The sequence below is a fragment of the Stenella coeruleoalba genome, assembly GCF_951394435.1.
Source record: "Stenella coeruleoalba genome assembly, chromosome: 6".
Classification (NCBI taxonomy): Eukaryota; Metazoa; Chordata; class Mammalia; order Artiodactyla; family Delphinidae; genus Stenella; species Stenella coeruleoalba.
In genome coordinates, this window is record NC_137151.1 from 6593362 (window position 1) to 6621325 (window position 27964).

A 27964-nucleotide genomic window follows, 5' to 3' on the forward strand; every position below is an offset into this window, starting at 1 on the left:
TCTTCTCCCCTCTGCTGGTGGCATGCAGAGCATCCAGGAGTGGATTCTGAGGCCCTAGGGGATGGTGGAGCCACAATGTGGAAAGAGCCTGGGTTCCTGAATGACTCCAGGGTGCAGAGTACCCCCACTGACCCCACTGCCCATTTAGAAGAGCAAGAAATAATTTTTTTGTTTCAAGCCACTAAAATTTGTTGTTGTTGTAATAGTTAACCTTCCATAATTAAAACATGATCCCTCTCCCATCCAAATCGGCCTTCGTCTTTCAAATACCGTCACAAATACTCCTCTCCCAGGAAGTTGGCCCTGACTGCTGCAGTTCACTCTAGCCTCGCCCACCTTTCAATTTCTAAGGCAGTCGTTACTCAGATCACATGATTTACCTGTTACCATGTATTTTCTTTTTAGAGTAGGACTTCTGATGGATTGTAAGTTTCTCAAGGCAAGAATTATATGTTAGTTTTTTTGTATCTTCACAGTGTCTGATAATAATAATGATAATAACTAATATATATGTATTATATATATATATATATATTATGTCCCAGGAATCATTGTTTATACATAAACACATTTAATCCTCATAACAACTCTATGAGATAAATACTACTAATATCCCCAAGCACAGAGAGGTTAAGCAATTTGTCCAAGGTCACAAGCTAGAAAGTGACAGAGCCAGGATTCACACCCAGGAACTTGAGTAATGACTAAGCTTCCAGTAATTATACCATCTCAACCATAATTGTTTCAGGACCATTAGCTTGTATGTCCAGTGGAACTGCAGCCCCCTTTGGGCAGGGAGCAATGGTATTGGTCCCATTTGTTCTAATACCTGAAGCCGGCAAGGTGGAGAGGAATTGTCACCCACCACTTGCTGGCTGAGGGAACTGCAGGTCAGCTGGAAGCAAACTGTGTGGGCAGGGCAGGATTTGCTCTCAGTGCTGGTATGTATTTACCATCCAGAGCCCTGGAAAATGTGTCCAATAATCCAGGAAAACTCACTCACTGCTACTTTAAACTAGTTTTGAAAAAAACAACTTTTTTTTCTGCATAGTCCCTAAAACTAGAGATTACAACTCCTAGTAACTTCTCCTAAATCTTCTTTTAATTTGTATCTTCTGTTAAATCAACCCAGACTATTAGAGACAAAAGGAAGTCCAGGGTCTTGAGGTGGCCCATTGTGGAACTGTATTTGGAGATAGGACCTTTAAGGAAGGAATAATTAAGGTTAAACAAGGTCATTAGGGTAGAGCCCTATTCCAATCTGACTGATACCCTTAAGAGATTAGGACACAGACATAAAGAGGGACAAGGCAGAGACTGAGGGAAAAGGCAGCTATCTACAAGCCAGGGAAAGAATCCGCAGAAGAATGCAACCCTGCTGCCACGTTGTTCTTGAACTCCCCACCGCCAGAACTGTGAGAAAATAAATCCCTGTTGTTTAAGCTGCCCAGTCTATGGTATTTGTTACAGCATCCCTAGCAGACTAATATACCAAGTCATCAAGTTTAACATCTCCTGTGATATGTCATATTCATATGATGTAATGAGAGGGTATTTCACCTCTGTGGTATTCTTCCCCCAAACCCATAACCTCGGTCTAATCATGAGAAAAATATCAGGCAAACCAAATCGAGGGACATTCTAAACAAGTGGTCCCCATTCCCCCAGCCACGGACTGCTAGTTGTCCGCAGCCTGTCAGGAACTGGGCAGGACAGCAGGAGGTGAGCAGTGGGCAAGCAAAGCGAAGCTCCACCTGCCCCTCCCCATCGCTCCCCATTGCTCGCATTACTGCCTGAACCATACCCCCCAACCACCGTGGACACATTGTCTTCCACGAAACTTGTCCCTGGTGCCGAAAAGGTTGGGGACTGCTGTAATCTACACACTATTTTTCCAGGATGCCTCAAAACTGTCAAGATCATGAAAAACAAGGGAAGTTTGAGAAACTGTCATAGACCAGTGGAGACTGAGGAGACAGTTAAATGCAACGTGGTATCCTGGTTGGGGTCCTAGGACAAAGAAAGGACATTAGTAGAAAAACTGTTGAAATTTAAATAAAGTTTAGGGACTTCCCTTGTGGCTTAGTGACTAAGAATCCGCTTGTTAATGCAGGGGACACGGGTTCGAGCACTGGTCCAGGAAGATCCCACCTGCCGCAGAGGAACTAAGGCCCTGCACCACAACTATTGAGCTTGCGTTCTAGAGCCCACAAGCCACAACTACTGAGCCCGCATGCCACAACTACTGAAGCCTGTGTGCCTAGAGCCCATGCTGCACAAGAGAAGCCACCATAATGAGAAGCCCGTGTGCCGCAACTAGAGGAAGACCGCTCGCAGCAACAAAGACCCAATGCAGCCAAAAATAAACAAATAAATAAATAAACAATATTGAAAAATAAATAAAGTTTAGAGTTTAGTTAATGGTATGTATCAGTGTTGGTTTCTGGGTTTTGACAAAACTGATGACAAATGGTAATGTAGGTTGTTAATATTAAGGGAACCTGGATGAGGGATATATGGAAATTAAACTATCTTTGCAAATTTTCTGTAAATCTAAAATTATTCCAAAATTTTAAATGTATTATAAAACAAAAAATCCATTTGAGCCCCTGCTTTCAATTGTTTGGGGAACCATACCAAGGATTACATTTGTTGGGTCATATGGTAATCCTATGTTTAACTTTTTGAGGGATGGCCAAACTTTTTCACAGTAGCTGCACAATTTTACATTCCCACTAGCAACTGTATAAAGATGTCAATTTCTCTATAGCCTCACCAACACTTGTTGGTTTCTATTATTTTGATTACAGTCATTCTAGTTGGTGTGACATGGTATCCCACTGTGGTTTTGATTTGCATTTTTCTAATGACTAATGATGCTGAGTATATTTTCATGCGCTTATCGACCACTTGTATTTATATCTTCTTTGGAGAAATGTCTCCTCAAGTCCTTTGCCCATTTTTGAATTGGGCTATTTGTCCTCTTGTTACTGAATTGTAGGAGTTCTTCATATATCTTAGATATTAAGCCCTTATCAGATATATGATTTTCAAAAATGTTCTCCTATTCTGTGGGTTGTCTTTTCACTCTCTTGATAGTGCTCCTTTGATGTACAGAAGTTTTTAGTTTGAACCAAGTCCACTTTATCTATTTTTGTTGTTATTGCCTATGTTTTTGGTGTCATATTTAAGAAACCATCGCTAAATCTAAGGTCACGTAGATTTGCTTGCATGTTTTCTTCTAAAAGTTTTATACCTTTAGCCCTTACATTTAGATCTTTGATCCATTTTGAATTAATTTTTGTATATGGTATAAGATAAGGGTCCAACTTCATTTTTTTGGTATGTTGATGTCCAGTTTTCCTGTTACCGTTTGTTGAAGAGACTGTTCTTTCTCCACTGAACACTCTTGGCACCCTTGTCAAAAATCAGTTGGCTATAGATGTGAGGGTTTATTTCTGGTTCTCAATTCTATTCTATTGGTCTATATGTCTATCCTTATGCCAATGCCACACTGTTTGGATTAATGAAGCTTTGTAGTAAATTTTGAAATCAAGAAGTGAAAGTCCCCCACCTTTGATCTTATTCAAAATTGTTTTAACTCTTCAGGAATTCCTTGCAATTGCATATGTATTTTAGGACAGGTTTATCCACTTCTGAAAAAAAAAACCACTATTGGGATTATGGTAGGAATTACATTGAATCTGCAGATAGATCATTTGGGGTAGTATTACCATCTTAACAATATTAAGTCTTCCAATCCATGAACATGAGATAGCTTTTTATTTATTTATATCTTCTTTAATTGTTTTAACAATGTTTTATATTTTCAGTGCACAAGGCTTCCACTTCCTTGGTTAACTATATTCCTAAGCATTTTATTCTTTTTGATGCTCTTAGAATTGTTTTCTTAATTTTCTTTTCAGGTTGTTCATTACTAGTGTATAGAAAAAAATTAACCTTTGAGTGTTGATTTTGTATTGTAATTTTGCTCTTCCTAGCAGCATTATTCCCAGTAGCCAAAAGGTGGCAACTATTCAAGTGTTCATCAACAGAAGAATGGATAAACAAAATGTGGTATATACATACAATTGAATATTATTTAGCGATAAAAAAATGAAGTTATGACACATTCTACAACATGGATGAACCTTGAAAATATGCTGAGTGAAATAAGCCAGTTCCAAAAGGGCAAATATTGTATGGAATATCTAGAATAGGCATATTCACTGAGAAAGAAAGTAGATTAGAAGTTACCAGGGGCTGTGGGTAAGGGAAAATGCGGAGTTATTGTTCAATGGGTACAGAGATTCTGTTTGGGATGTGAAAATTTTTGGAAATATTTGGTGATGGTTACATGACATTATGAATGTAGTTAATGCCAGTGAATTGTGCACCTAAAAATAGATAAAATGGCAAGTTTTATGTTATATATATATTTTTACTAATATAAAAAATATTTTTAAAAAAGGCTGTGAAGGTCACTTGGTTCGACCATGGTTCCAAAGCTGAACCCCTTTATGACACACAGGTAGTCTCTGCTCCCACACTTCCAGTGATATGGTCCTCACCACAAGCCAAAACCAAAACCAGAACCAACTAAGACAAAACAAAAACAGAGAGTCCTTAACTTGAATAATTATTCAGCCACACACATAATTGTGCGTTGAAGAGGCTTTGCTCAGGGCAGGGCACACACCTATGGTTTCTATAAAAGGCAAGACCAGAATCCATGAAGATATCTCTGCCTGGATCACTGGGCCTAGAGATGGGGCCCAATCATAGCAGGTTGGTCCGGGTAGCTTCCACACCATGGGCAACTGGAGACTGGCACTTCCGGTTTTCAAGTTATGGTCTGTAAGCTTTCAAGATATGGGCTGTAAGTTAGTGGGCTGTGAAGTTAATTTGATATACTGCCCTAAAACAATAAAACAGCCAGTTATTTTGCCAGCAAAATGTTCATTCATGTCCACGACATGCAATCTATGGTGAACTGCAATCTCACCCAGCGAACGAAGGAGAGGTCCATTTTCTTTATAGAGAAGGGGGCATTGGGAGGGGCTGTTAAACGGAGTCCATTGGAGGAAACTGGGAGTTTGAAGTGTAGTGGCTTTTCATTGGCTAAGGTGTGACCGTTTCTCATTGGCTGCCTATTGCCAGGCGAGGAAAATTTCTTCCTTCCTCCTGCTGTGTGGTAAAGCAGTAATCTTCTTCCTGTTGGACATGCAAAGATACTTCTTTCTGTCGGGTCTGTAACTGATGTGGAGCAGTAGGGCATAAGAGCTCCCCTTTCTGACCTTCTGACTCCATTTTAAATGAGGCTTCTGCTTATCAATTTTCACAGATATAACATGACAAAATTAAATAGAGTTGTATAGGAGTTATCACGTGGAGCAAGAGTAAATGTTATGTGTTTATTAAAAACCTTAAAAGCTTATTCCCACCCTCTTTCCTTGTCCTCCCTTCCCCTGACAGACACCAATATTTTGTTTTTTATACGATTTTCAAATTTAAAAGATATAGTTACAAATATATGTTCTCCTCCCCTTTTCACAAAAGATGACATACTGTTTTGCACTTTGCATTTTTTCACAGCTTATAAATCTTTTATATATCAGTACATAAGAGAGTTTTCTTGTTTTTTGTTATAGCTACGTAACATTCCATTGTACAGGTGTATCATAATTTTGTGATCATTCCTGTTTGGACATTTAGGTTATTTCCAGTATTTTTCAAATAGTGCTGCAATGAATAATTTTGTAGATACATTATTTGCACATAGTAAAGTATATTTGTAGGATACATTTTCTGAAGTGCAATTGCTAGGCTAAAGGGCATATGCATTTGTAATTTTTATAAACATTGCTAGATTGCTTTTTTTAGGGAGCTACACTAACATACTCCCACCAGCACCCTATGAGAGGGCCTCTCCCTCCATAGCCTCACCAATGGAATGTTATCAGATTTTTGCAACCTGAGAAGTGAAAATTAGTATCTCAATATAATTTTAATTTGCTTTTATCTTACTTTAGGATATATTTTCATGCATCTTAAGGTCATTAAAATTTTCTCGGGACTTCCCTGGTGGCACAGTGGTTAAGAATCCACCTGCCAACGCAGGGGACACGGGATCGATCCCTGGTCCGGGAAGATCCCACATGCCGCGGAGCAACAAAACCCATGCACCACAATTACTGAGCCTGCAAACCACAACTACTGAAGCCCATGCACTTAGAGCCTGTGCTCCGCAACAAGAGAAGCCACCGCAATGAGAAGCCGGTGCAGCGCAACGAAAAGTAGCCCCCGCTAGCTGCAACTAGAGAAAGCCCACGCACAGCAATGAAGACCCAACACAGCCAAAAACAAATAAAGGAATAAATAAATTTATTTAAAAAAACCTTGTTCCTTATAAAAATTTTTTTCTCTTTTGTGAATTGTCATATCCTTTGCCCATTTTTCTATTGAGTTATTAGTCTTATTGATTTCTAGGGGCTCTGTATTCATTAGGGAGATTAGCCCTTTGGTCTATGATATGAGTTGAAAAATACTTTTTTTTTAACTTCCTAATCATTTGTCCTTTGGTTTCGATAATGGTGTGTTGATTTTGCTACGCATATGTTTTTACATTTATTTTATTATTTTTTAAAGTTTTTATGTTTAGTCAAAATTTTCAGCCTTTTATGGCTTTTAGCTTTCAATCTTTGTTAGAAAGTTCTTTTCCCTCTATTTTTATGAAGGAATTCTTAGGTTGGGTTTTTGTTTGCTGTTTTGGTTGTTCACATAAATAATGTTATACCATTTATAGTATTCTATGACCGTTTTGTTCACTTCGGCGATGTGGCGATCGTGGCGATCCTTCCATGTGAGAGCTAAAGACTCAATTCAATTGTATTAGTGGCGGGGTGGAGTGCCATGGTACTGATGTTTAGTGATTCATTAAACACTATTAATGGACTTTCAAGCGAGTCCCACTTTTCAATATTACAAATGACTTGGCAGGACACATCTTGCGTGTGTCCTAGTGAGTCATGGGGCTGGGGTGTGAGAACAGTGCACAGACCTGGGGAGCAGGCTTAGAACGCACTTGTTTCTTTCATTTCTTCACCGGCAGGGCCCTCTAGTGGCTCAAGCACAAGAAGGCAGGTCAGACTTGGAGACCTGGCTTCTCTGACATAGAATAATGAAATTAAAGGGCCTTGAAATCTTCTGATTCAACTCCCTCATTTGACACAATAAGCTCAGAGCTTGACCCAGAGCCCAGATCTCTGAGCCCCCAGTATGAAACTCTGCCAGTGCCAGGCTGTTCTTTATATTGTGTAACATTTCACTCCCAGACATGTTCATCAAGTTACAGTGTCTCAAAAGGCTGGCCAGATAAATCTTATATGTCTCTGGGTTATCAGCCAAGGGAAAGAGAGTTCTGGATAGCTGCAAGCTCACTTCTCCCTTCCTCTCTTCTCTGTCCTTATTATCCTTGGTGGGAAAAACAGCCTCCCCCCCTGAGAGCCTCTCTACCACCACCAGCATGGACCAGCTGTGCTGGGACTGGAGAGAGGAATGAGGATTGGAGAGATGGTGGTCTCCAAGATGCAAGGCAGCCAGGACTCAGAAAAGCACACCTGTGCTGCTCCAGGATTTCTCCACTGGGGGCTCTGAAGGACAGCTAGCTGGTGAAAGGGACTCTGGAAAACCTTCCTGGAGCTGTGTTTGCATTCACAGGCACAATGCTTTGACTAAGACTCTATGTTTATTTCAAAAAGTTTGTCCTGTCTCACTAAGTTAATGGCATCTTGAGTACAAAAAATAGATCTGACACTTCCTTACAGCCTGCTGGGGCTCCGAACATTACTGTGTGTTCAGTCCACTTCTATCTCTCCATTCTCCAAACCGCCAGGACAGTTAGAATCTTTATGTTAAAATTCAGCAATTATCCTCCTGTAATTACATCGTTTAGCCCAATTACTTTCACGGCTGTTGGTCTTGTACCTTTGGTGAAATTACAAGTTCTTTATTGGCAGGATTTGCACTGGGTTCCCTTCCATTTAATCTCTTCCTGGACTTCTGCCCTATTCACCTTGCCTTATTACACAGGTACAATCTCACCCACTCTCTTTAGAAGAGAGCTTAGATCCTGGGGCCTCTTCTATTAAATGGAAGGAAATGAATATTTTAATTTTGCATTTTGGTTCCAGGCACCATTAATTCCTTTCTCTTATAATTCTCACAACAGCCTGAGAAGATGTCATTCTTACAGCTGAAGGGGCAGACTTGGATTTCAAAGCTGGTTTCCACTATACAGGGGAAAGAATGTCCATGAACTCTCTTGCAAGAAAATGACAATTTCCAGAGAAACCATCCCTCTCTCTTCCTTCTCTTTTCATATCCTTCTCTGGAGCCTAGAACTGGGTTCTGCCAGCATATTCTGACTGGCTAACAAAGGGTTCCAGGATTATCAAAGCTGGAATGTGGCTTCACTTAAAGGCATTTTGAGAATTCATAGCAAAGCTAGCATCAGGGAATTCACATATCTCAACTCCAAGGTAGGAGATGGACCTTTCAGGGCACCACATGAGGCCTTACAGCAGGCTAGGCATGCCCAGAAATCCAGTTCGAGGTGTATGCTTTGTCACTAACAAAAGGCCCTAATTCTGCAACTCTATACCTGCTGGGGAACATTTGCTTATACCTCCTCTGGCCCTCCTCCAATCCAAAGGTAGTAACATTGTCCTCTTTATTTAAGAGAAAAACAAACAAGCAAGGAAATAGATTTTATTTGGGGTATTGCAATAGGGAGAGCACACCAGATATGAAGATCAGAATGTCTAGGTTGTGTGGTTTTGTCTTAGGCTTTCATAGGGAGGAAGATGGGATGATTTATAGTCGGGATTGATTTGCAATCAGAAGTTTCAATCAGTCAAGTGAACAGAAAATATTTATCTCCGTATCTAGCTAGTTTTAGAGGGCAAAGATTTGAACAGGAAGTTTGAGGATCTGAGTCCGCCCTCATGAGCAGGTTCAGAAAAATGGGGAAAGGTCTTTGGCCTTGTCACGGGTAAACAAGGGGGTCTTCTGTAAGTCTTACAGGACTCATGAAAAAGGGTGGAGAGTGAGTTTTACCTAAGAGATAGGGACAAGGATGGTTCTTTACAGTGAGCCGTTCTGGGAACACTGACAGGTCAGGAAGTTTCTAACCATTGTTGTTTCCAGGGAGCATATAGTGCTCAAGTCAAGTTCAACAGTGTGACTTCCTCAAGATTTCATTAAGGGGGACTCTTCTGGAAGCAAAAACCTGTACTTCGTATTGTTGACCAAATGGCTTTTTAAGATGAAAGTTAAGTCGTTATTTTAAAAAAGAAAGGAAGAAAAATGCCTTGAAAAGAGGCCCTTTTGATCACGCCACTTGGTAACTCAGCCTACTTCGCCAGGTTTCGAACTACAAGTCCCAGAGGGCAATGCGCTACTTCCTCCCCGTACTAAGGGCGGGAATCAAGCGCCTCGCTGCATTATGGGAACAACACTTAATTTCCGTATGATGGAAAATTTAATTTTAGCGGGTCTTCATTTTTCAGAAGAGTAAATTAGAAGGTCCTCGAACAAGGCGCGGACGGAGAACCCATACAGTAACATTATCATCTCCATGGGGAACGGACCAGGTTCCTCCAAGGGAAGGTTTTAACCGCAGCCGCGGCTCCCGCTCAATTTTCCCAGTAGTCTCCTTTCCGGTCGTGTCGTGCGTCATTACCGTTGCGCCTTCTCATTGGCCGGATGACAGGTGACGGCGCCTGCGCACTGAATTCTTTTGAGGGTCGTGGGCAGGCGCCATTTTGGCCCTAGAGGTGCTTCTGGGAAGTAGTGCGGTGACCCACACACCTTGCCAGCCTTCCGGGTACGGCCTCGTCTGCCCGGGCTTTCTAGGTCGAAGTGTTCGCGTCTGCAGCTGTTGCTGCCTTAATCTCCGCAGCCTCCAAGGCCTCTAGTCGGGTGGGAGCCTCTGAGCACCGGGCCGCGCCGTCGGTGGTCACAGAGCCGGGAAGGAGGTGACGGGGGCGGCGCGGGGCGCAGACACTCCCCGCCGAGACCCGCCTGCCATGGATTCGGAATATTACAGCGGCGACCAGTCAGGTGAGGCCCGGACCTAGGGGACAGGGCTGGGGGCGGAGCGGTTACTTGGCCGGGCTTGGCCTCGCACTCCCGCGGGGGAGGGGTGGGGAGGGGAGGGACGCCCCGGAGACTTCCCCTCCGCCGACCGGGTCTAATGGGGAGTGAGGCTGAGCGCTGAGAGCCCGCCGACGGGCTGCGGCCCCCGAAGTTAGAACCTCGGAGAGGGAATTTTAGAGGGACAGTTGTCTTTTGAATCGGCGAAGGACGTTGCTGCATTAGGGAGCCACTTCCATACATCAGACGCTTACTGTGTGCAAAGTACGAGGGAAGGTCTACTGATAGGGGATTTTTTTCAGGAGTTGAGAGTGATTTTCGAGAATCCGAGGGAGTTAGCTGTTCAGTGGGGTTGCAGGATCTTATGTAGACTTTTCACTAGGAGTTGGTACTAGTTTGATCTCGCCTGCGAACTAGTTTCTCCCATTAAAGAACAAACACGTAGGACCCGTATTTGAGTTGTATACATATTTTACAATAAGGCGTGTTCCTCTGGGGCTTACTAGCGATTTTTGTTCCTTTCCTTCACCTTGAGATCTTGCCCCTTTCTCCTCACTGAAGTTCTCCTTTCTTTTCCTGTTTAGTCTGTAAACACGCCCCCCCCCCCCCCCCCCCCGCTAACACCGTGCTAGCCACCGGAGATCCAAAGACGAATAAGGCAGAACCTCGTGGGGAATAAAAACGTTACTTTTGCTTTCCTATTGTGTCCTAGTTCCATTGAGTATTCTCTATCAAAAGGGCTTAAATAATTTTCTAAGCGTTAATTACTCTGTTGTGTTTTGAGTTCACTTCGATTCCTTATCATGTGACGGCGAATAGTAGTGACTGCAAACACGTTTCCAAACACATACTGCTCTTTTGCTTTAAACGGTTTCCTGATGTTTTCAAAAATAGTTGTCAGTTCATTTGTGTTTTTAAATTACTTTAAAATAAGTAATCATATGTAATACGGGTATATAACGGGCTGAAAGACATGAAAAGTTAGCAATTTCCTGACTTTTCATTTTTTTAGCCATTTTTTGACGTTCATCCCTGTATTCCTAACTTATGCTATCTCGTTGCCTCATTTTTAGGCATTGTGTAACGATTTCCTATTATGCTAGGACAGGGTCTTAGCCTCTCTGTGCCCTCTTTCCCCCATATTCTAACCATTGAAGCATAAGTTTTCGTTACACTTCAGAATTTTTTATGACTATATGATAAGAATATTAAATATTAAATATATATGTTCTTTACTCCTTAGCTAAGTAGAGAAGCTCATTAGTATGATACTGATTTCATTCTTACACATTTTTTGATTTTCCTATAGTTGAGTGCTTCATTTTTAAAAATTTATTTATTTTTAGTAAACTCCTTACCAAGGCTTCCCATATTCTCCAACAACTCTAAATTCCTCTCAGTACAATTTTACTTTGTATTTTTAAAGTATTGGTTAAAGATAGGTAACAATTTGTTTTATAACAGTATAGTAGTATATGCTTTACTTTAAGGACTTCACACTATTTCTGGACTGGAGTTCCTTGTGCTCTTCATTCATAAACAAATACTGTACCAGACAGTGTTCTGGGCTCCAGGGATTCAGCAGTGAACCAAAAATCCCTGTTCTTTTGGCACTTTCATTCAAGCGAGGAGAGAAGCACATTAAACAAAACTAATTTGGAAAGTCATGTAGTACATCCGAAGGTGGTAAGTAAGTGCTATGGAGAAAATAGACTCAGGTATTTTAACATAAAGTTGAAATAAAGTGCACACTATTAGTTTGTTGACTTGGTCCTTAGTGATATTTATTAAGCTTCCTATTCCTTTAATATATTCTCGCTGCCACATGTGTCAACAATACAAGTTATGATTATTGGTATTTATGTAAGTATTGTACTGTTGTCTTATTCCCAAATTAGCATCATTAGTTATGCTTCATCAGTGCTCTTACACTTGTTCTTGCTCTTACATTTTTCTTGATTCATTGTGTTCATTTCAGTTGTAGATGTCGTCCATCTTACACCTTAAGTGGGTTTTTGTTTTATTTTTAAGCAGATGATGGTGGCGCTACCCCAGTACAGGATGAACGGGATTCAGGGTCAGACGTTGAGGATGATGTAAATGAGCAGCACTCTGGATCAGACACTGGAAGTGTAGAACGTCATTCAGAGGTATTGGCTAAACAACATCTTTGGGGAGGCTTTTCCCTTGCATATTCTATGAGACCTGTTTTATTTAGGAGTTGTAGAGACCCTGTCTTAGGGTCTAGGCTTCAAACTCTTCAAAAATGATAGAGAACTGCTTTAGAAGTAAATAAATAGGGATAGTCTGGTTACTTATGAAATCACAGGGAAATAAATATTGATTGAGTCCCATTTTGGATATATGAGGCAGTTTCAACTGTGCTTATTGATTCAGAAAATAGGCCAGGCTTTTGATATTTGACTAGGCTTCCCCGTTCCCAGAATGATGTCTTAGTGGGGCAGTGTGGATTTGCAATCTGAAGAAACATCCATTGAAATAGAAAGTTATGGTGGTTATCACCTATTAAATTTATATGATTTTAATTTGCTTCCCTGGTTATACAGTCTGTACTGCACAATGTTAACAAAATAAAATTGGGACTTTTTCCAATAATTCAGGTGTAAGTTTTTGGTAAACACAAACTGAAACGTAGGAATGATAAAGATGGCCAATATACCATATATTTTGCTTGACTACACATACACAGAAAATTGTCCAATTTTAAGTAGTAGATGCAGTTGTTAGAGATTGTATTATTGACTCTGTCCTTTGACATATCACTAGTATATTCATATATCCAACAAATATTTTTTGAGCACCTGCTATGTGTCAGGCTCTTTTGAGTGACTAAATGAGGTTCCACTGCCACGAAAATCCTCTCCTTGGATTTATTTTCCAGCAGGGGGAGAAAGACATTAAACAATATACACTTTTTTTAAAAAAATTTTTTTATTTTTGGCTGCATTGGGTCTTCGTTGCCGCACACGGGCTTTCTCTAGTTGCGGCGAACGGGGGCTACTCTTTGTTGTGGTGAGCGGGCTTCTCATTGTGGTGGCTTCTTTTGTTGCGGAGGACGGGCTCTAGGCGTGTGGGCTTCAGTAGTTGTGGCACGTGGGCTCAGTAGTTGTGGCTTGTGGGCTCTAGAGCGCAGGCTCAGTAGTTGTGGCGCATGGGCTTAGTTGCTCTGCAACACGTGGGATCTTCCCGGACCAGGGCCAAATCCGTGTCCCCTGTCTGTATTGGCAAGCAGATTCTTAATCACTGCGCCACCAGGGAAGCCCTCCACACTTCTTTTTAAAAATTGTAGTTTGTTAAGAGGTGATAAATGCTGTGGAGAAAGAAGAAAGTTTGAACAGAGTGAAGGGTGCCAAGGTGGAGGGCAGGCTTTAGTGTTAAATAGGGAGATACACGTAGGCCTTATTGAGAAAGTGACATTTGAATCAAGATGTGGAAGGAGGTGAAGGAATAGCACGTGTCTATGTAGGGGATGAACATTCCTAACAAAGATCTAAGGTGGTAGCCATTGTGGCTAGAATAAATAGGGGGCAGGTGAGATCAGAAGTGAGAGGAAGGCTTATCTTTTAGTTATTTTGACGTCGTTCAGTTTTTGGTACACTCTTAAACATTTAGACTAAATTCTAATTAAAATGTAATTGATAGGTAGAAATTATTTGATAACATAAACATTGTTACAGTTTATTTAGTGTATAATATCTTAACTTTCTATTTTGGAAAACAGCATCAGGAGATTGACTGATGGCTTCATGCTTCAGTTATAAATGTATAAATGTAGTGTTGACTTTCTTTTTTTCAACTACTTTTTTAATGAGATGGATTCTAAATAAATAAATGTACATGTTGAAAATTTGGAAATCATATAAAAGTTTAAAGAAGAAAATTGAAGTCAGCATACTCCTGTCACAGAAATGACTTAACTTGTTTACATTATTTCTCCTGCATTTTTGTTCTCATTATATAGAACGTATGTATACATTTTAAGTTACTTGTGTTTTTACTATATATGTTACGTATCAATATAACATTTTTATCTCTTCACTTAACATTATACTTAGGTATTTCCCCATGTCATTAAAGATTCCCACTAAGTGTAATTTTTAATGGTTGCATAATATTTCATAATATGGATGGACTATTACTTATTCAACAGTTTCCTGATTATTAACATTTAGACTGTTTAGCTGTTATAAATGAAGTCTGCCATGAACATATTTTTGTGCTTTTCGTAGATTTTCCCCTCCAGGAGGGTTATCCTAATTTGCTAAACTTCTAGTAGTTTGAGTGCCAATTGTACCCTTGAAAGAGTACAGTTATGTTAAATGGAGCAGTGCAGGTTATAGCCCCCAAGCTTAAAAGATGTGTATTAGTTTCCTGTTGCTGCCATAGCAACCTGATATAAATTTAGTGGCTTAAAAAAAGAGATTTGTTTCTTACAATTCTGGACGTCAGAAGTCCAAAGTGGGTCACACTGGGTTAAAATCAAGGTGACACCAGGGTTGTGTTCCTTCTCTAAGGGAGAATCTGCTCCCTTGCCTTCTCTAGCTGTACAGGCCACTTGCACTCATTGGCATATGGCTTCTTCCTCCATCTTCAAAGCTAGAACTGTAGCATCTTTAAATCTCTCAGACCTTAGCTTGTGTTCTCACATGTCTCTCACTTACTCTGACCCTCCTGCCTCCCTCCCATAAGGACCCTTTGTAATTATACTGGGCCTACTCAGATAATCCAGGGTAATCTTCCTATCCTTAATTACATCTGCACATCCCTTTTGCATATTTACATGTTCTGGGGATTAGGATGTGGACATCTATTGTGGGGGCATTGTTTTGCCTGCTGCAAGATGGTACTCACAAAGGGATTTTTCCAAATAATGTTTTTCCCGTTTGCATTTTGGAGTTCAGGCTAGTTGTGGTTTGTTTTTTTGGTTTGTTTTTTAATTCATTTTCTCTGTAATACTCATTCTGCATGTGTTTCTTTAGATCTCTAAGGAAACTGTTAAAAAAGATCAAGATAATATTTTAAAACAATGCAAAAAATATGATGAAAAAAAATCAAAATCTTAAAGTCAGGATCAGTAACAGTGCTTTACTGGTCCATATTGGAGCCTGAAGCAAAAGGAAAACTTAGTCGTATGTATGCTAGTATTTAAATTTTGATATTTTTTTCATCATGGATTTTTGTGTCAAATTTGACCTTGAAAAATATCACCTTTTTTTAAAAAAATATCTTTATTGAGATAAATTTACATACCATACAATTCACCCATTTTAAAGTACGCAATTCAGTGGTCTTTAGTGTATTCACAGTAGTACAGCCATCAGCATAGTCAATTTTAGAATATTTTCATCACATTGAAAAGAAACCCTTTAGTTGTTACCTCCTTATCACCCCCACCCCCCAACCCCTCCTTGTTCTGGACATTTCATATGAATGGAATTATATAACGTGTGGTCTTTTGTGACTGGCTTCTTTCACTTAATGCTTTCAATGTTTATCCAAGTTGTAGCATGTATCAGTACTTCATTCCTTTTTGTGATCAGTAATATTCCATTCTTTGGATATACCATATTTTGTTTATCCGTTTGTCAATTGATGGACATTTAAGTTGCTGTTTTTCACATTTGCTGCATCAGTTTACATTCCCACCAACAGTGCACAAGTGTTCCCTGTCCTCCCCATCCTCCCCAACACTTGTTATATCTTGTCTTTTTTTTTTTCTTTGCGGTACGCGGGCCTCTCACTGTTGTGGCCTCTCCCATTGCGGAGCACAGGCTCTGGATGCGCAGGCTCAGCGGCCATGGCTCGCGGGCCCAGCCGCTCCACGGCATGTGGGATCTTCCCAGACCGGGGCACGAACCCGTGTCCCCTGCATCAGCAGGCGGACTCTCAACCACTGCGCCACCAGGGAAGCCCTCTTGTCTTTTTGATAAGAGCTGGTGTGAGGTAATATTGTAGCTTTGATGTGCATTTCCGTGATGATGATTGATCTTTTCATGTGTCTGTTGGCCATCTGTATGACGACTTTGGCCAAATGTCTATTCAGATCCTCTGCCCATTTTGTTATTGGGTTATTTGTTTTTTTAATGTTGAGTTGTATGAATTCTTTGTGTATTTTGGATATTAACCCCTTATCAAATATATTTTTTGCAAATATTCTATTAAGTAGGCGGCCTTTTTGTTTTGTTGATAGTTTCCTTTGCTATGCAAACTTTTAGTTTGATATAGTTCCTTTGTTTACTTTAGCTTTTGTTTCCCTTTCCTGAGGAGACATATCCAAAAAACATGGCTAAGACCAGTGTCAAAGAGTGCACTGCGTATGTTTTCTTCTAGGAGTTTTATGGTTTTAGGTCTTACATTTAAGTTTTTAACCCATTTTGAGTATACTGTTGTATATGGTGTGAAAGTAATCCAGTTTGATTCTTTTTCATGTAGCTGTCCACTTTTCCCAACACCATTTATTGAAGAGACTATTCTTTCTCATTGTATATTCTTGGCTCCTTTGTTGTAGATCATTTGACCATATATGCATGGGTTTGTTTCTGGGCTCTCTATTCTGTTCGGTCGATCTATGTGTCTGTTTTCTATGCCAGTGTTAACACTGTTTTGACTACTGTAGCTTCGTAATATAGTTTGAGATCTAGGCATATAATGCCTCTGGCTTTGTTCTTTCTCAAGATTGTTTTGGCTATTCAGTATCTTCTGTGGTTCCATAGAGATTTTAGGATTATTTTTTCTAGTTTTTTGAAAAATGTCATAATTTTGAAATGGATTGCATTAAATCTGTAGATTGCTTTGGGTATTATGGTCATTTTAACAATATCAATTTTTCTAATCCATAAGCACATAATAGCTTTCTTTTTATTTGTGTCTTCAATTTTTTTTATCAGTGTCTTACAGTTTTCAGTGTACTCTCCTTGTTAAAATTATTCCTAGATTCTTTTACTCTTTTTGAGGCAATTATAGATGGGATTGTTTTCTTAATTTCTTTTTATAGTTCATTGTTAGTGTAAAGAAGTGCAACAGATTTTTGTATATTGATTTGTATCCTACAATTTTACTGAATTCATTGATTAGTTCTATCAGTTTTCTGGTGGAGTCTCTAGGGTTTTCTCTATATATTATGTCATCTGCAGATAAAGACCATGTTACATCGTCCTTTCTGATTTGGATGCCTTTTCTTTTTCTTGCCTAATTGCTAAGCCTTCCAATACTGTGTTGTATAAAAGTGGTGAGAGTGGGCATTCTTGTCTTGTTCCTGATCTTAGAGGAAAAGCTTACACCTTTGCACCATTGAGTGTGATGTTGGCTGTGGGCTTGTCATATGGCCTTTATTATGTTGAGATACATTCTCTCTTTACCCAGTTTGTTAAGAGTTTTTGTCATGAATCAATGTTGAATTACTTTTTTTTTGCATCTGTTGAGATGATCATGTGATTTTTAGCTTTCATTTTGTTAATATGGTATATCACATTGATTGATTTGTGGATGTTGAACCATCCTTGCATCCCTGGAATAAATCCCATTTGACCATGGTGTATGATTCTTTTAATGTATTGCTGAATTTTGTTTGTTAATAATTTGTAGAGGATTTTTGCATCTATGTTCATCAAGGATATTGGCCTGTAATTTTCCTTTCTTGTGTCCATGTCTGATTTTGGTATCAGGGTAATGCTGGCTTCATAAAATGAGTTTGGAAGTGCTCCCTCCTCTTCAATTTTTTGGCACTCTTTGAGAAGGACTGGTGTTAATTCTTCTTTAAATGTTTGGTGGAATTCACCAGTAAAGCCATCTGGTCCTGAACTTTTCTATGTTGGGCGGTTTTTGATTACTGATTCCATCTCTTCACAGTAATCAGTCTATTTAGATTTTCTGTTTCTCCATGATTCAATCTTAGTAGATTGTATGTTTCTAGGAACTTATCCATTTCTTATAGATTGTCCAGTTTCTCAGCATACAGTTCTTAGTTTTTATTATCCTCTGTATTTGTGTGGTATCAGTTGTAATGTCTCCTCTTTCCTTTATAGTTTTCTTTCCGTCCTCTTTTTTTTCTTGGTAAGTCTAGCTAAATGTTTGTCTATTTGTTTATCTTTTGTAAAAAAACAGGTCTTAATTTTATTGACCTTTCTATTGTCTTTTTAGTCTCTATTTCATTTATTTCTGCTCTGATTTTTGTTATTTTTTTTCTTCTAATAATTTTGGGCTTAGTTTCTTTTTTCTAGTTCCTTGGGGTGTAAAGTTGATATTTGAGAGATTTCTTTTTTTTTTTATGTAGGCATTTATTGCTGTAAACTTCCCTCCTAGAACTGCTTTGCTGTATTCCATAAATTTTGGTATGTTATATCAATATTTCCATTTTCATTTGTCTCAAGATCTGTTTTGAATTCTTCTTTGACTCATTGGTTGTTTAGCAACATGATGTTTGATCTCCACATGTTTGTGAAATTTTCAGTTTTCTTCTCGTACTTCTCATACTCATACTCATTTCTACTTTCATACCATTGTGGTCGGAAAAGAAGTTTGGTATGATTTCAATCTTCTTAAATTTATTAGGACTTACTTTGTGGCCTAACATATGATCTGTACTCGAGATTGTTCATGTGCACTTGAGAAGAATGTGTACTCTGCTCCTGTTGGATGGAACGTTCTGTAAATGTCTGTTCAGTCCATTTGGCCTAACGTGTGGCTTAAGCCCAATATTTCCTTATTGATTTTCTGTCTGGATGATCTATCCATTATTGAAAGTTAGGCATTGAAGTTCCCTACTATTATTGTGTTGATAACTTATTTCTTCCTTCAGGTCTGTTAATATTTAGGTGCTCTGATGTTGGGTGCATAAATATTTACAAATGGTAAATCCTCTTGTTGGATTAACTCTATTATCATTATACAATATAATGACTTTCTTTGTATCTTATTATAGTTTTTGGCTAAAAATGTATTTTCTCTGATTATAAATATAGCTACCCCTGCTTTCATTTGGTTTCCACTTGCATGGAATATCTTTTTCCATCCCTTTTTTTTTTTTTTTTTCAGTCTGTGTGTGTCCTAAAAGCTGAAGTGAGTCTCTTGTAGACAGCATATAGTTCAGTTTTTGTTTTTGTTTTTCCCATCCATTTAACCACTCTGTCTTTTGGTTGAAGAATTGAGTCCATTTACATTTAAAGTAAATATTGATAGGTAGGGTCTTATTATTGCCATTTTGTTCTTTGTTTTCTGACTGTTTTGTCATTCCTTTTTTCCTTCTCCCCGCTCTCTTCCTTTGTGGTTTGATGATTTTCTGTTAGCGGTATGCTTAGATTACTTAAAAAAATTTTTTTTTGTATATCTAGTATACCTTTTTGCTTTGTGGGTTGCCATGAGGCTTACGTAAACTATCTTACAGCAGTCTGCTTTAAGCTGATAACTTCAAGTACATGCTGAAGTTACACATTTTTGCTCTCCCCCACATTTTATGTTTTTGATGTCACACTTTGTCTTTTTCTCTAGTGTACTCGTTAACAAATTATTGTAGTTATATTTTTAATACTCTGTGCAATTTTAATTTCTTTAATAATATTTTTACTATGGTTTTGAGGTTTTTTTTTTTTTAGTGGTAGCTCTAGGGTTTACCACATATATTAATCAGAATCAGCTTCAGATTTACGGTAGCTTAATTCCAATGGTATATAGTAAGGTTAGTACTATGTGGCTCTATTCTTTTTCTCTTTTTGTAATATTATTGTTATACATATTATATTTATTAATGCTAAAATCCAACAATGCATTGTTATAGAAGTTATTTCCTTAGTGTAATACGGGTTTGTTCCCACCCACCTTCTTTCTACTGCCATTGGTCTTATGTATTACAGGTCCAGCAAGACAGTATATACATATTACTTTATGCAACTGTTATATAAATCAGTTAAATTAAGAAAGGAAAAAATATGCATTTATACTGTCTTTCATAATTACACAGTTACCTTTACTGGTGCTTATTGTTTTTTCATGTGGATTCACTGAGGTCACTTGCTTTCAGCCTGAAGAACTTCCTTTAGCAGTTCTTGTATGGTGGGTCTGCTTGACAAATTCTTTCCTTTTCTTGGTTATCTAGAAAAGTTTTCATTTCTTTTTTGTTAATTATTTTTGAAAGATAGCTTTGTTGGATATAGGATTCTTAGTTGATAGTTTTTATTTGAACACTTAGAATATGTTATCCCACTGCTTTCTGCCTCCATTGTTTCCATTGAGGAGTCAGCTGTTAATCTTACTGGGTTACTCTTATAGGTGATGAGTCAAATTTCTATTTCTATATATATTCTCTATTTGATATGCTATTGTCATCATGCCTTTATTTTTTTTAACATGTTTACAAATGGCCACTTTGAAGTCTTTTCCTGATAAATCTGATATCTGGTTGCTCACACAGGCAGTTTCTATTGCCTGCTTTTTTCCTGGTTATGGGTCATACTTCCCAGTTTCTTAGCATGCCTTTTAATTTATTGTTGGAAACTGGACATTTTAGAGTAATTGTTTAGTGACTAGCTGGATGATTTTAGTGAATACTGTTTCCTCACCCGCAGTTTTAAATCTCTGGTGTTGCATCCTCAGAGATGTGCAGTTTGGGACATGCTCACAGTCACCTGGGATGACGGTGGTGTTAGTAGGGCTCTTTTTTGCTCTTTCTCTGACCACAATCAGCTGTTAAAACTCCACTGATGGGGCTTCCCTGGTGGCGCAGTGGTTGGGAGTCCGCCTGCCGATGCAGGGGACACGGGTTTGTGCCCCGGTCCGGGAAGATCCCACATGCCGCGGAGCGGCTAGGCCTGTGAGCCATGGCCGCTGAGCCTGTGCGTCCAGAGCCTGTGCTCCACAACGGGAGAGGCCACAATAGTGAGAGGCCCGCGTACTGCAAAAAACAAACAAACAAACAAAAAACTCCATTGATGACTCTGTTATTTCCAGCCATGCCCTGTGGCATAAATTGCTCAACAAGTTAGTCTAATCAAATTCGGGCTCCTTTGAAGGAATAATTTCTGAGGTCTGTGTTTGCTTTGTTCTGACCTCAGGATGGCTCCTCCCAGCTGTATTATTACCTGGTTATCTCCTGCAAACTAGCTGGCCTACAGTTTATTCTGTATTTTGAATCTCCTTCTAAGTGCCTTCCACCAGTCTCCAGTGTTAGTGAAAGTGCCTTAGCCTGAACGTCCCCAAGCTTGGTTACAAATGAAGTTGGTTTCTTTGGGGAAAAATTAGAAGCTATCTACTTTACTGCCTGCTTTTTCCCCAAGCAAAATCTCTGAGCCGGGGCTCTGGAGTTTGGGGTAGGGGGTGGGGAGAGGGTGACGGCAGGTTTCTTTCTGAGGGACATCCCAGTTCTAGAAGCTGAGCTCTCAGTGTGCAGTGGGGATTTGATAGCAGCCTGAGGTGCTCCTGGCTTGCCTCTCTTGGCATGGAACCACTGTCACACAAATTGGGGCAAGGGTGATCAGGGCCCCAGTATTGTCAGTGTGCTGTGCCCAAAGCAGAGCCTTCTTCCTGTGATTGAGTGCTGGGCAGAAGATGGGAGCCCCCACTGGCAATTACATTTGCCTGGAACTTACCTTCAGCAGCAGGTCGCTGGAGGCAGAATGAGAAATGCTGACATCGGGCTCTTCCTGGGAAGACACCCTGCCCCTGGAAGCTGGAGGGAAAGAGTACCCTTTGTTTTGGGCTGCAACAGCCTGGAGTAGAGCCTTTCTGACTGAGCTGTGAAGTTGAAAGTGAGGAGTGGTCTTGGTTCAGATACCAGATACTTCTGCTTCTCTTACCAAAGTTTTGTAGATCTTCTTGGATAGATGTTTCTTTATTCTCTCTTTGTCTTTAGGACCATTTCCAGGGGCTTTGAATAGTTGTTTTTAAATACTTTTAACCAGTTTCACTGGAGAGTGGGTCAGCAGAGCTTTTCATTTTCATATCAGAAGTCCTCATCTGGCTTCATTTTTATCTCTTCTAATCATTGGTCAAACCTCTCCATATTCCCCAATTCACATTCCAGAAGAACCCAGGATGCTTTACTTGTCTATTACCACAGTCTCTGTTCAGGCCATTTGGCTCTTTGATCTCACTGGGTCTCCTGCCTGTGTGTGTGTGGGTCCTGTCTGTGGCCTCCTCTGCATGGAGAGCAGCCCAGTGCTGCTTTCCTAAACAGGTGATTCTGAGTAAGCCAGCTGTTGGCATTTGGAGGCAGGCCTGTATATTGCAGGACATTTAGTATCTTGGTTCCCAAACATTAAATAAAATGGTAGTAACATATCCTCTCCAGTCATTGCCAACCAAAAATGGTCCCTCGCATTCACAAATGCCCCCTTAGGGGAGAACCCAGAGCTACCCTTAGGCTGAGAACACTGAAATGGACAAATGACCTGTAGAAAGCATAAGAAAGGAAACAAGAAGTATCCAACAATATAAAAAACTAGTGATTAAAATATAAATAGAACATTTGTAAGAATGGCAATGCGTCCATTAAAATTGTTTTCAAAGAATATTTTGTGACATGGGAGAATTCAGTGTGTTACAGTCATTAAATTAATTGTGATTCTAGATCCTTGTTTACTTTTTTAAAGTAAATTAACACAAAGAAAAGATTGGGAAGAAATTCTTTGTAAAAATTAGAAATGATGGTGATCTTTGGGTTATTAAAGGTGATTTTAATTTTCTTTATACTTTCCTGTGTTGGCACATTTAAAGTCAAAGGGAGAATAGTTAGAATAACTGTCCCATCATTTTATATGGTTACCTATTTTTACTAGCATGCGTCAAATAATTTAAAATATATTTTAAAATTACAGAAGGGGCACATACAAAGGGCCATAGGAGGATGGGAGGGTGGGCTGAGTGGACTCTGAGGAACGAGTCTGACATTATTGCCAGATGGAGAAGCCGGTTAGGGGTGCTGGTGATGATTCTAGCTGGAGAGAGCCGCAGGTTCAAAGGCCTAGAATTGAGAAGGACTTGTTATATTTCAAGAATGAGTATTGTGACCTGGAAAGTGGGATAGCTTAATGGAAGATGATACTGAAGAATTGTTTGGGTTAGATGGTGTAACAGCAAATCTCTCTTAGGTGATGATGATAAAATTTTGTATTTGCATAGCTCTTCAGAGTGAAAGGCAGTGTGATGGCCAAAATGTAGTTTCATATATTGGCTTTGCCACTTAATAACCATAATGACTGTCAGCTCCTAGAAAAATTATTTCATCTCTGAGCCTTAGCTCCACCATCTTGACAGTGGGTTAAAATAATTATTATGAGGGCTAAGTAAAACTTACATAGCAGCTCTGAAAACTGTAATAGCAGTTATGTTATGTAGGGGAGGCAAAATTTTACCCCTACCCATCTTAGGTTTTCAGCTGGAATTCTTTAACAAAAAGACATTAACAAGTGAAAAAAACCCGAGTTTATTAACATGTGCAGCATACATCACACAGGAGAAAACTCAACAGAGAGTAACTCAAAGCAGTAGCTTAGAATTCTAGTTTATAATAACATCTTCAACAAAGAGTACTAATTTTGTGGAGAAGTGACAGGACAAAGGAAAGCAGTTCTAGGCTTCCAAGGGTGACAGACTGCGAAGGTAAATATATGGGAAGAAACTAAGGTAGTAAAGTTTGTTTGCTGATTGCTCTGCTGGTGTCTTTGAGCTAATGACAGTCTGTCTCCAGTAATGGGAATATCCTGCCTTTTGAAGGAAAAGGAGGGAAGGTAGAGAGAGCTACTCTTGTGTTTACTGCTTGTTAATTGCCTTCAGATCAAAATTTTTATGTCAGAGGCATATTTTGAGGGGACATAATCTGATTTCCTTTAATTATTTTACAATTAGCCTCTATAGTAATTAGGCAGATTATTTCTTAGGGGGCTAGTTAAGAGTTAATCTTTATGAGGTTGAGGCCCACTGTTTTAAAGCAAAAGAGACTTACCTTATGAAATGAAATTTAAAAATAATATTCTTAAGTTTAGGCCTGGTTTCTTAAAGAAATGTATATATAAGTAATTGCAGTAATAAGTTGATTACATATTTAAATTATTTGTTTCTAGGTTATTAACATCTTTTGGGCTAGGTTTCTAAAAGGGATATGAATATCAGGGGAGTTTTCAAGTATATTTATTCTGTGTAGAGCACTTTGAGAACTCAGAATCTTCACACAATGTTGACGGTAGGGCAGATAGGGAAAAGGGGAATGATTTTTTTTTAAATGTTTTGAATAGTCATCACTGGAAACACATTTTTTAATAAAGCAATTTGAGCATGAATGTGACCTAGTTATAACTAGTCGCCAGTTCTAATTTTTTTGTTGTTTTACTTGAATATTCTCTTGGGGACTTCACTGGTAGTCCAATGGTTAAGATGCCACACTTCCAGGGCAGAGGGCATGGGTTCGATCCCTGTTCTGAGAACTAAGGTCCCACATGCTGCAAGGTGCGGCCAAAAAAAAAAAAAAAAAAAATTGAACAGTGTGAAATTAGTTGTGGATTGTGGTCAGCTGGTTTTTATTCCACAGAAATACATTGAAGGTAATAAGCATTTAAAACTACAGCTTGTTGGGCTTCCCTGGTGGCGCAGTGGTTGAGAATCTGCCTGCTTAATGCAGGGGACACGGGTTCGAGCCCTGTTCTGGGAAGATCCCACATGCCGCGGAGCGACTGGGCCCGTGAGCCACAACTACTGAGCCTGCATGTCTGGAGCCTGTGCTCCGCAACAAGAGAGGCCGTGACAGTGAGAGGCCGGCACAGCGCGATGAAGAGTGGCGCCCGCTCGCCGCAACTAGAGAAAGCCCTCGCACAGAAACGAAGACCCAACACAGCCAAAAATAAATATAAATAAATAAATTTTTTAAAAAAAGAAAACTTTAAAATATAAAATAAAAATACAGCTTGTAGATTTCATCTGCATAGAAAAGTAGTGTTCCCTTCCTGAGGTTCTCACAGGAAAAAAGTAGTATGTGGGACAATCGAGGAAGAGGTTGTTTGGAAATGCCACATAGTTTCTCCTTGTTTTCTGACTGTAGGCAAAGCCTAGTGGGCACAACCATCCATCTGTCATTGAAGTTGGTGGCAGCCCTGTTAGCTCCAACCTTACTTTGAATTGAGTAAAGATGGCAGTCTGCGGTCATTTGGATCTTTCCACAGAGACGTTGTGCTAGTATAAGGAAAGTATTCCTATGGGGAGTAGATCAGAGCCCGTAGAAGATTCTTGTTGGCTTTGGCCGTCCTTGTTTACCCTGTTTCTTACCAGTTCTTTTGATTCCATCTACACTTCTTTTTTGTGTGTTTGGTTTCAGCCTTTGTCTTTGAGTCTACCAAATTGAGGAGAAGAACATTGTTTTGCTTTGGTTCTTTTTTGTTAAGCATTGTCTTGTGGGTTTGTTTTATTTCAGTGAATTTAATTTGAGTATCTTCTGTATACTGAAGGTAAAAGATTTTTTGATCTTAAGATCATTTTGATCTTAAGGTCATTTATTCAATCATATTATGAAGATAAATGTGTAAAAAATCACCTTTCAGTGAGGTAGAGATACAGGATGCTATGGGGACATGTAAGAAGGAATGACCGACCAGCTCAGCCTTCATAGATGATGTATTTGAGCTGAGTCTTGAAGGGTGAATGTTTCGTAATTAATAAGATATTTTTGTTATAAATGATTAACAACATGTATTGAATGCTCACAGGCACATGCTAACTACATTACATGCATTTGGTCCTCTGAACGGCCCTCTAAGTTATAGAAACTATTTCTGACTCTGTCATATTGAGGAATTGAGGTTTTGAGAAGTTAAGAAAATTTCCCTAGATTACACAGTAGAAGGTGGCTGCGAGCTAGGGTTTGGACCCCAGGTCTTACCGACACTAAAGTCCATGTTGTGAACTGTCACATTATATGGGGCAGAGTCCATTCTACCTAGAGAGGAGGATGGAAGAGGCTTCAGGAAGGGGGTATTTTTGCCTAGTGTTGAGGTATGAAAAGGACAAAGTGAGGTAAAAGCGTGGAGGTAACAGTGAAGTTAGTGGTTCCATGTGTCTGCAGTAAAATTATAATGTGTGGTTAGAATCACTTGGATTAGATGTCAAAATGCAGATTCTTTGACCTCTTCCCCAAACTGACTGTATTAATATCTGGAGGTGAGAAGCACAAAAATCTGTATGTTTTCCTCCAAAGCTCCCCAAGTTATTCTTATGCAAAAGTTTGGGAACTGCTGCTGCAGCACATAGGGTTGATGGTGGTGAGAGGGCAGAAATGAGTCTGGAGAGGTAGGCAGGAGTTTGCTTCATCATTATAAACTTTTCTCAGAAATTATTTATTTATTTATGGCTGCGTTGGGTTTTCCTTGCTGCACACGGGCTTTCTCTAGTTGCGGCGAGCAGGGGTTACTCTTCGTTGCGGTGCGCGGGCTCTAGAGCGCAAGCTTAGTGGTTGTGACGCATGGGCTTAGTTGCTCCGCGGCCCATGGGATCTTCGCGGACCAGGGATGGAACTCGTGGCCCCTGCATTGGCAGGTGGATTCTTAACCACTGCATCCCCGGGGAAGTCCCCATTATAAACTCTTAGGCTTTGTGTAGACATTTTCTTTTTCTAGTAGTCATCAGGAGTGCTTCTGTTTTTGACTGATTCTAAGATCAACCAGCTCTAAGATCAACAAAGGGCACTGGTATACATCTTCATTTTGTTATGTGTGTGTGTGCTTGCTGTAAAGCTGGAGTTTCTCAGAGTCAAAGCCTTGCAGCGTTCCAGGACCTACCCTGGATTAACAGCATTGTGTAGTAAAAACTGGATTTCCCAGATTCTTCCTTATGCTTTTAAGATGATATGTATTGACAAACTCCAAGACGAGGATTTCAAATATATCTTCTGGAACTAAGGTCCAGTAAAACATGTTTTTGAAAATGCTCCTATACATATTTCTTCATGGAATTTACTGTGTGACTTGGTGTTGAATGTTGTACCAATTTATGATGGAAGGTTGGAATGCAAGTTCAACAGTTTTGAGTTTCTTCTACTGGAAACAGGTGTCCTGAGTTGTTTGGTTCTTTACAAGGACTCCTATTTGACATTCTTATACTACTTTGTAATTTACAAATTGACGTTTGCCTTTACAGCAGTTTTATTATTTATTTTGTAATTTAAAAATGTTAATTATCTCTGTGCATGTGTATTATGGCACTGGTCATAAAGGGTGTGTTACTGTTTGATTGCTGAGATAAACGATCAGATCATTCATTATGGGTAACCAGAAGTTATTTATAACTACAATGTAAATGATCATAAGAGGGAAGTGTGAGGCATTATAGACATTTCTAAAGGCTCTGAGGACACTTAGAGTGCTTAATTTCTCTGACAGGTAAAATTAGGGATTTTTAAAAATATTATTAAGAAATAGCATTTAAATGGCAGCTTCTACTATTGATTTGTTGTACTCATATTTGACTTTTTAAAAACTGTATTTTGGATTTTTTTTAAGTTTGCAATTTAGACTAATTGCTGAAACCAGTCTAAAATTTTTGAGTAGTGTTTTGATAACTTTTAAGCTTAACTCTTTTCCCAAATCCTATGATGTCTTCACCTAACTGCCTTCTTTAACTTGAGTCTGTCGACCAGTACTTTCTTACTGCAGTGATTTCCCACGTTTTCCCCACTGTGCCACACATAATGGATAGATACTCAGGATTTTATGAGACTCCTCAAAAATTGATGGGAATTCATAAGTTTCACAATCATGAATTACATGTAATGTCCTTGTAATGGTTGCTTGTTTGGAATGCATACACCATGTGTTGG

The 27964-nt window shown here is 39.3% G+C and overlaps 1 protein-coding gene across 7 annotated transcripts in view; it reads left to right on the plus strand.

The window, feature by feature from the left end:
• The first annotated feature begins 9418 nt into the window (after nucleotides 1-9418).
• Nucleotides 9419-27964, plus strand: part of IWS1 (interacts with SUPT6H, CTD assembly factor 1) — a 64930-nt gene continuing 46384 nt past the window's right edge. For 2 of the 7 annotated variants that reach the window (XM_079924254.1, XM_079924251.1), the window contains exons 1-2: nucleotides 9420-10122; nucleotides 12187-12305. In XM_079924254.1, the coding sequence (XP_079780380.1) occupies nucleotides 10089-10122; nucleotides 12187-12305 (153 nt within the window). In that variant the 5' untranslated portion in view covers nucleotides 9420-10088. Of the gene's footprint in view, nucleotides 10123-12186; nucleotides 12306-27964 lie in introns of all 7 variants that reach the window. The other 5 variants (XM_079924250.1, XM_079924252.1, XM_079924248.1 and 2 more) reach the window with 5 other exon arrangements.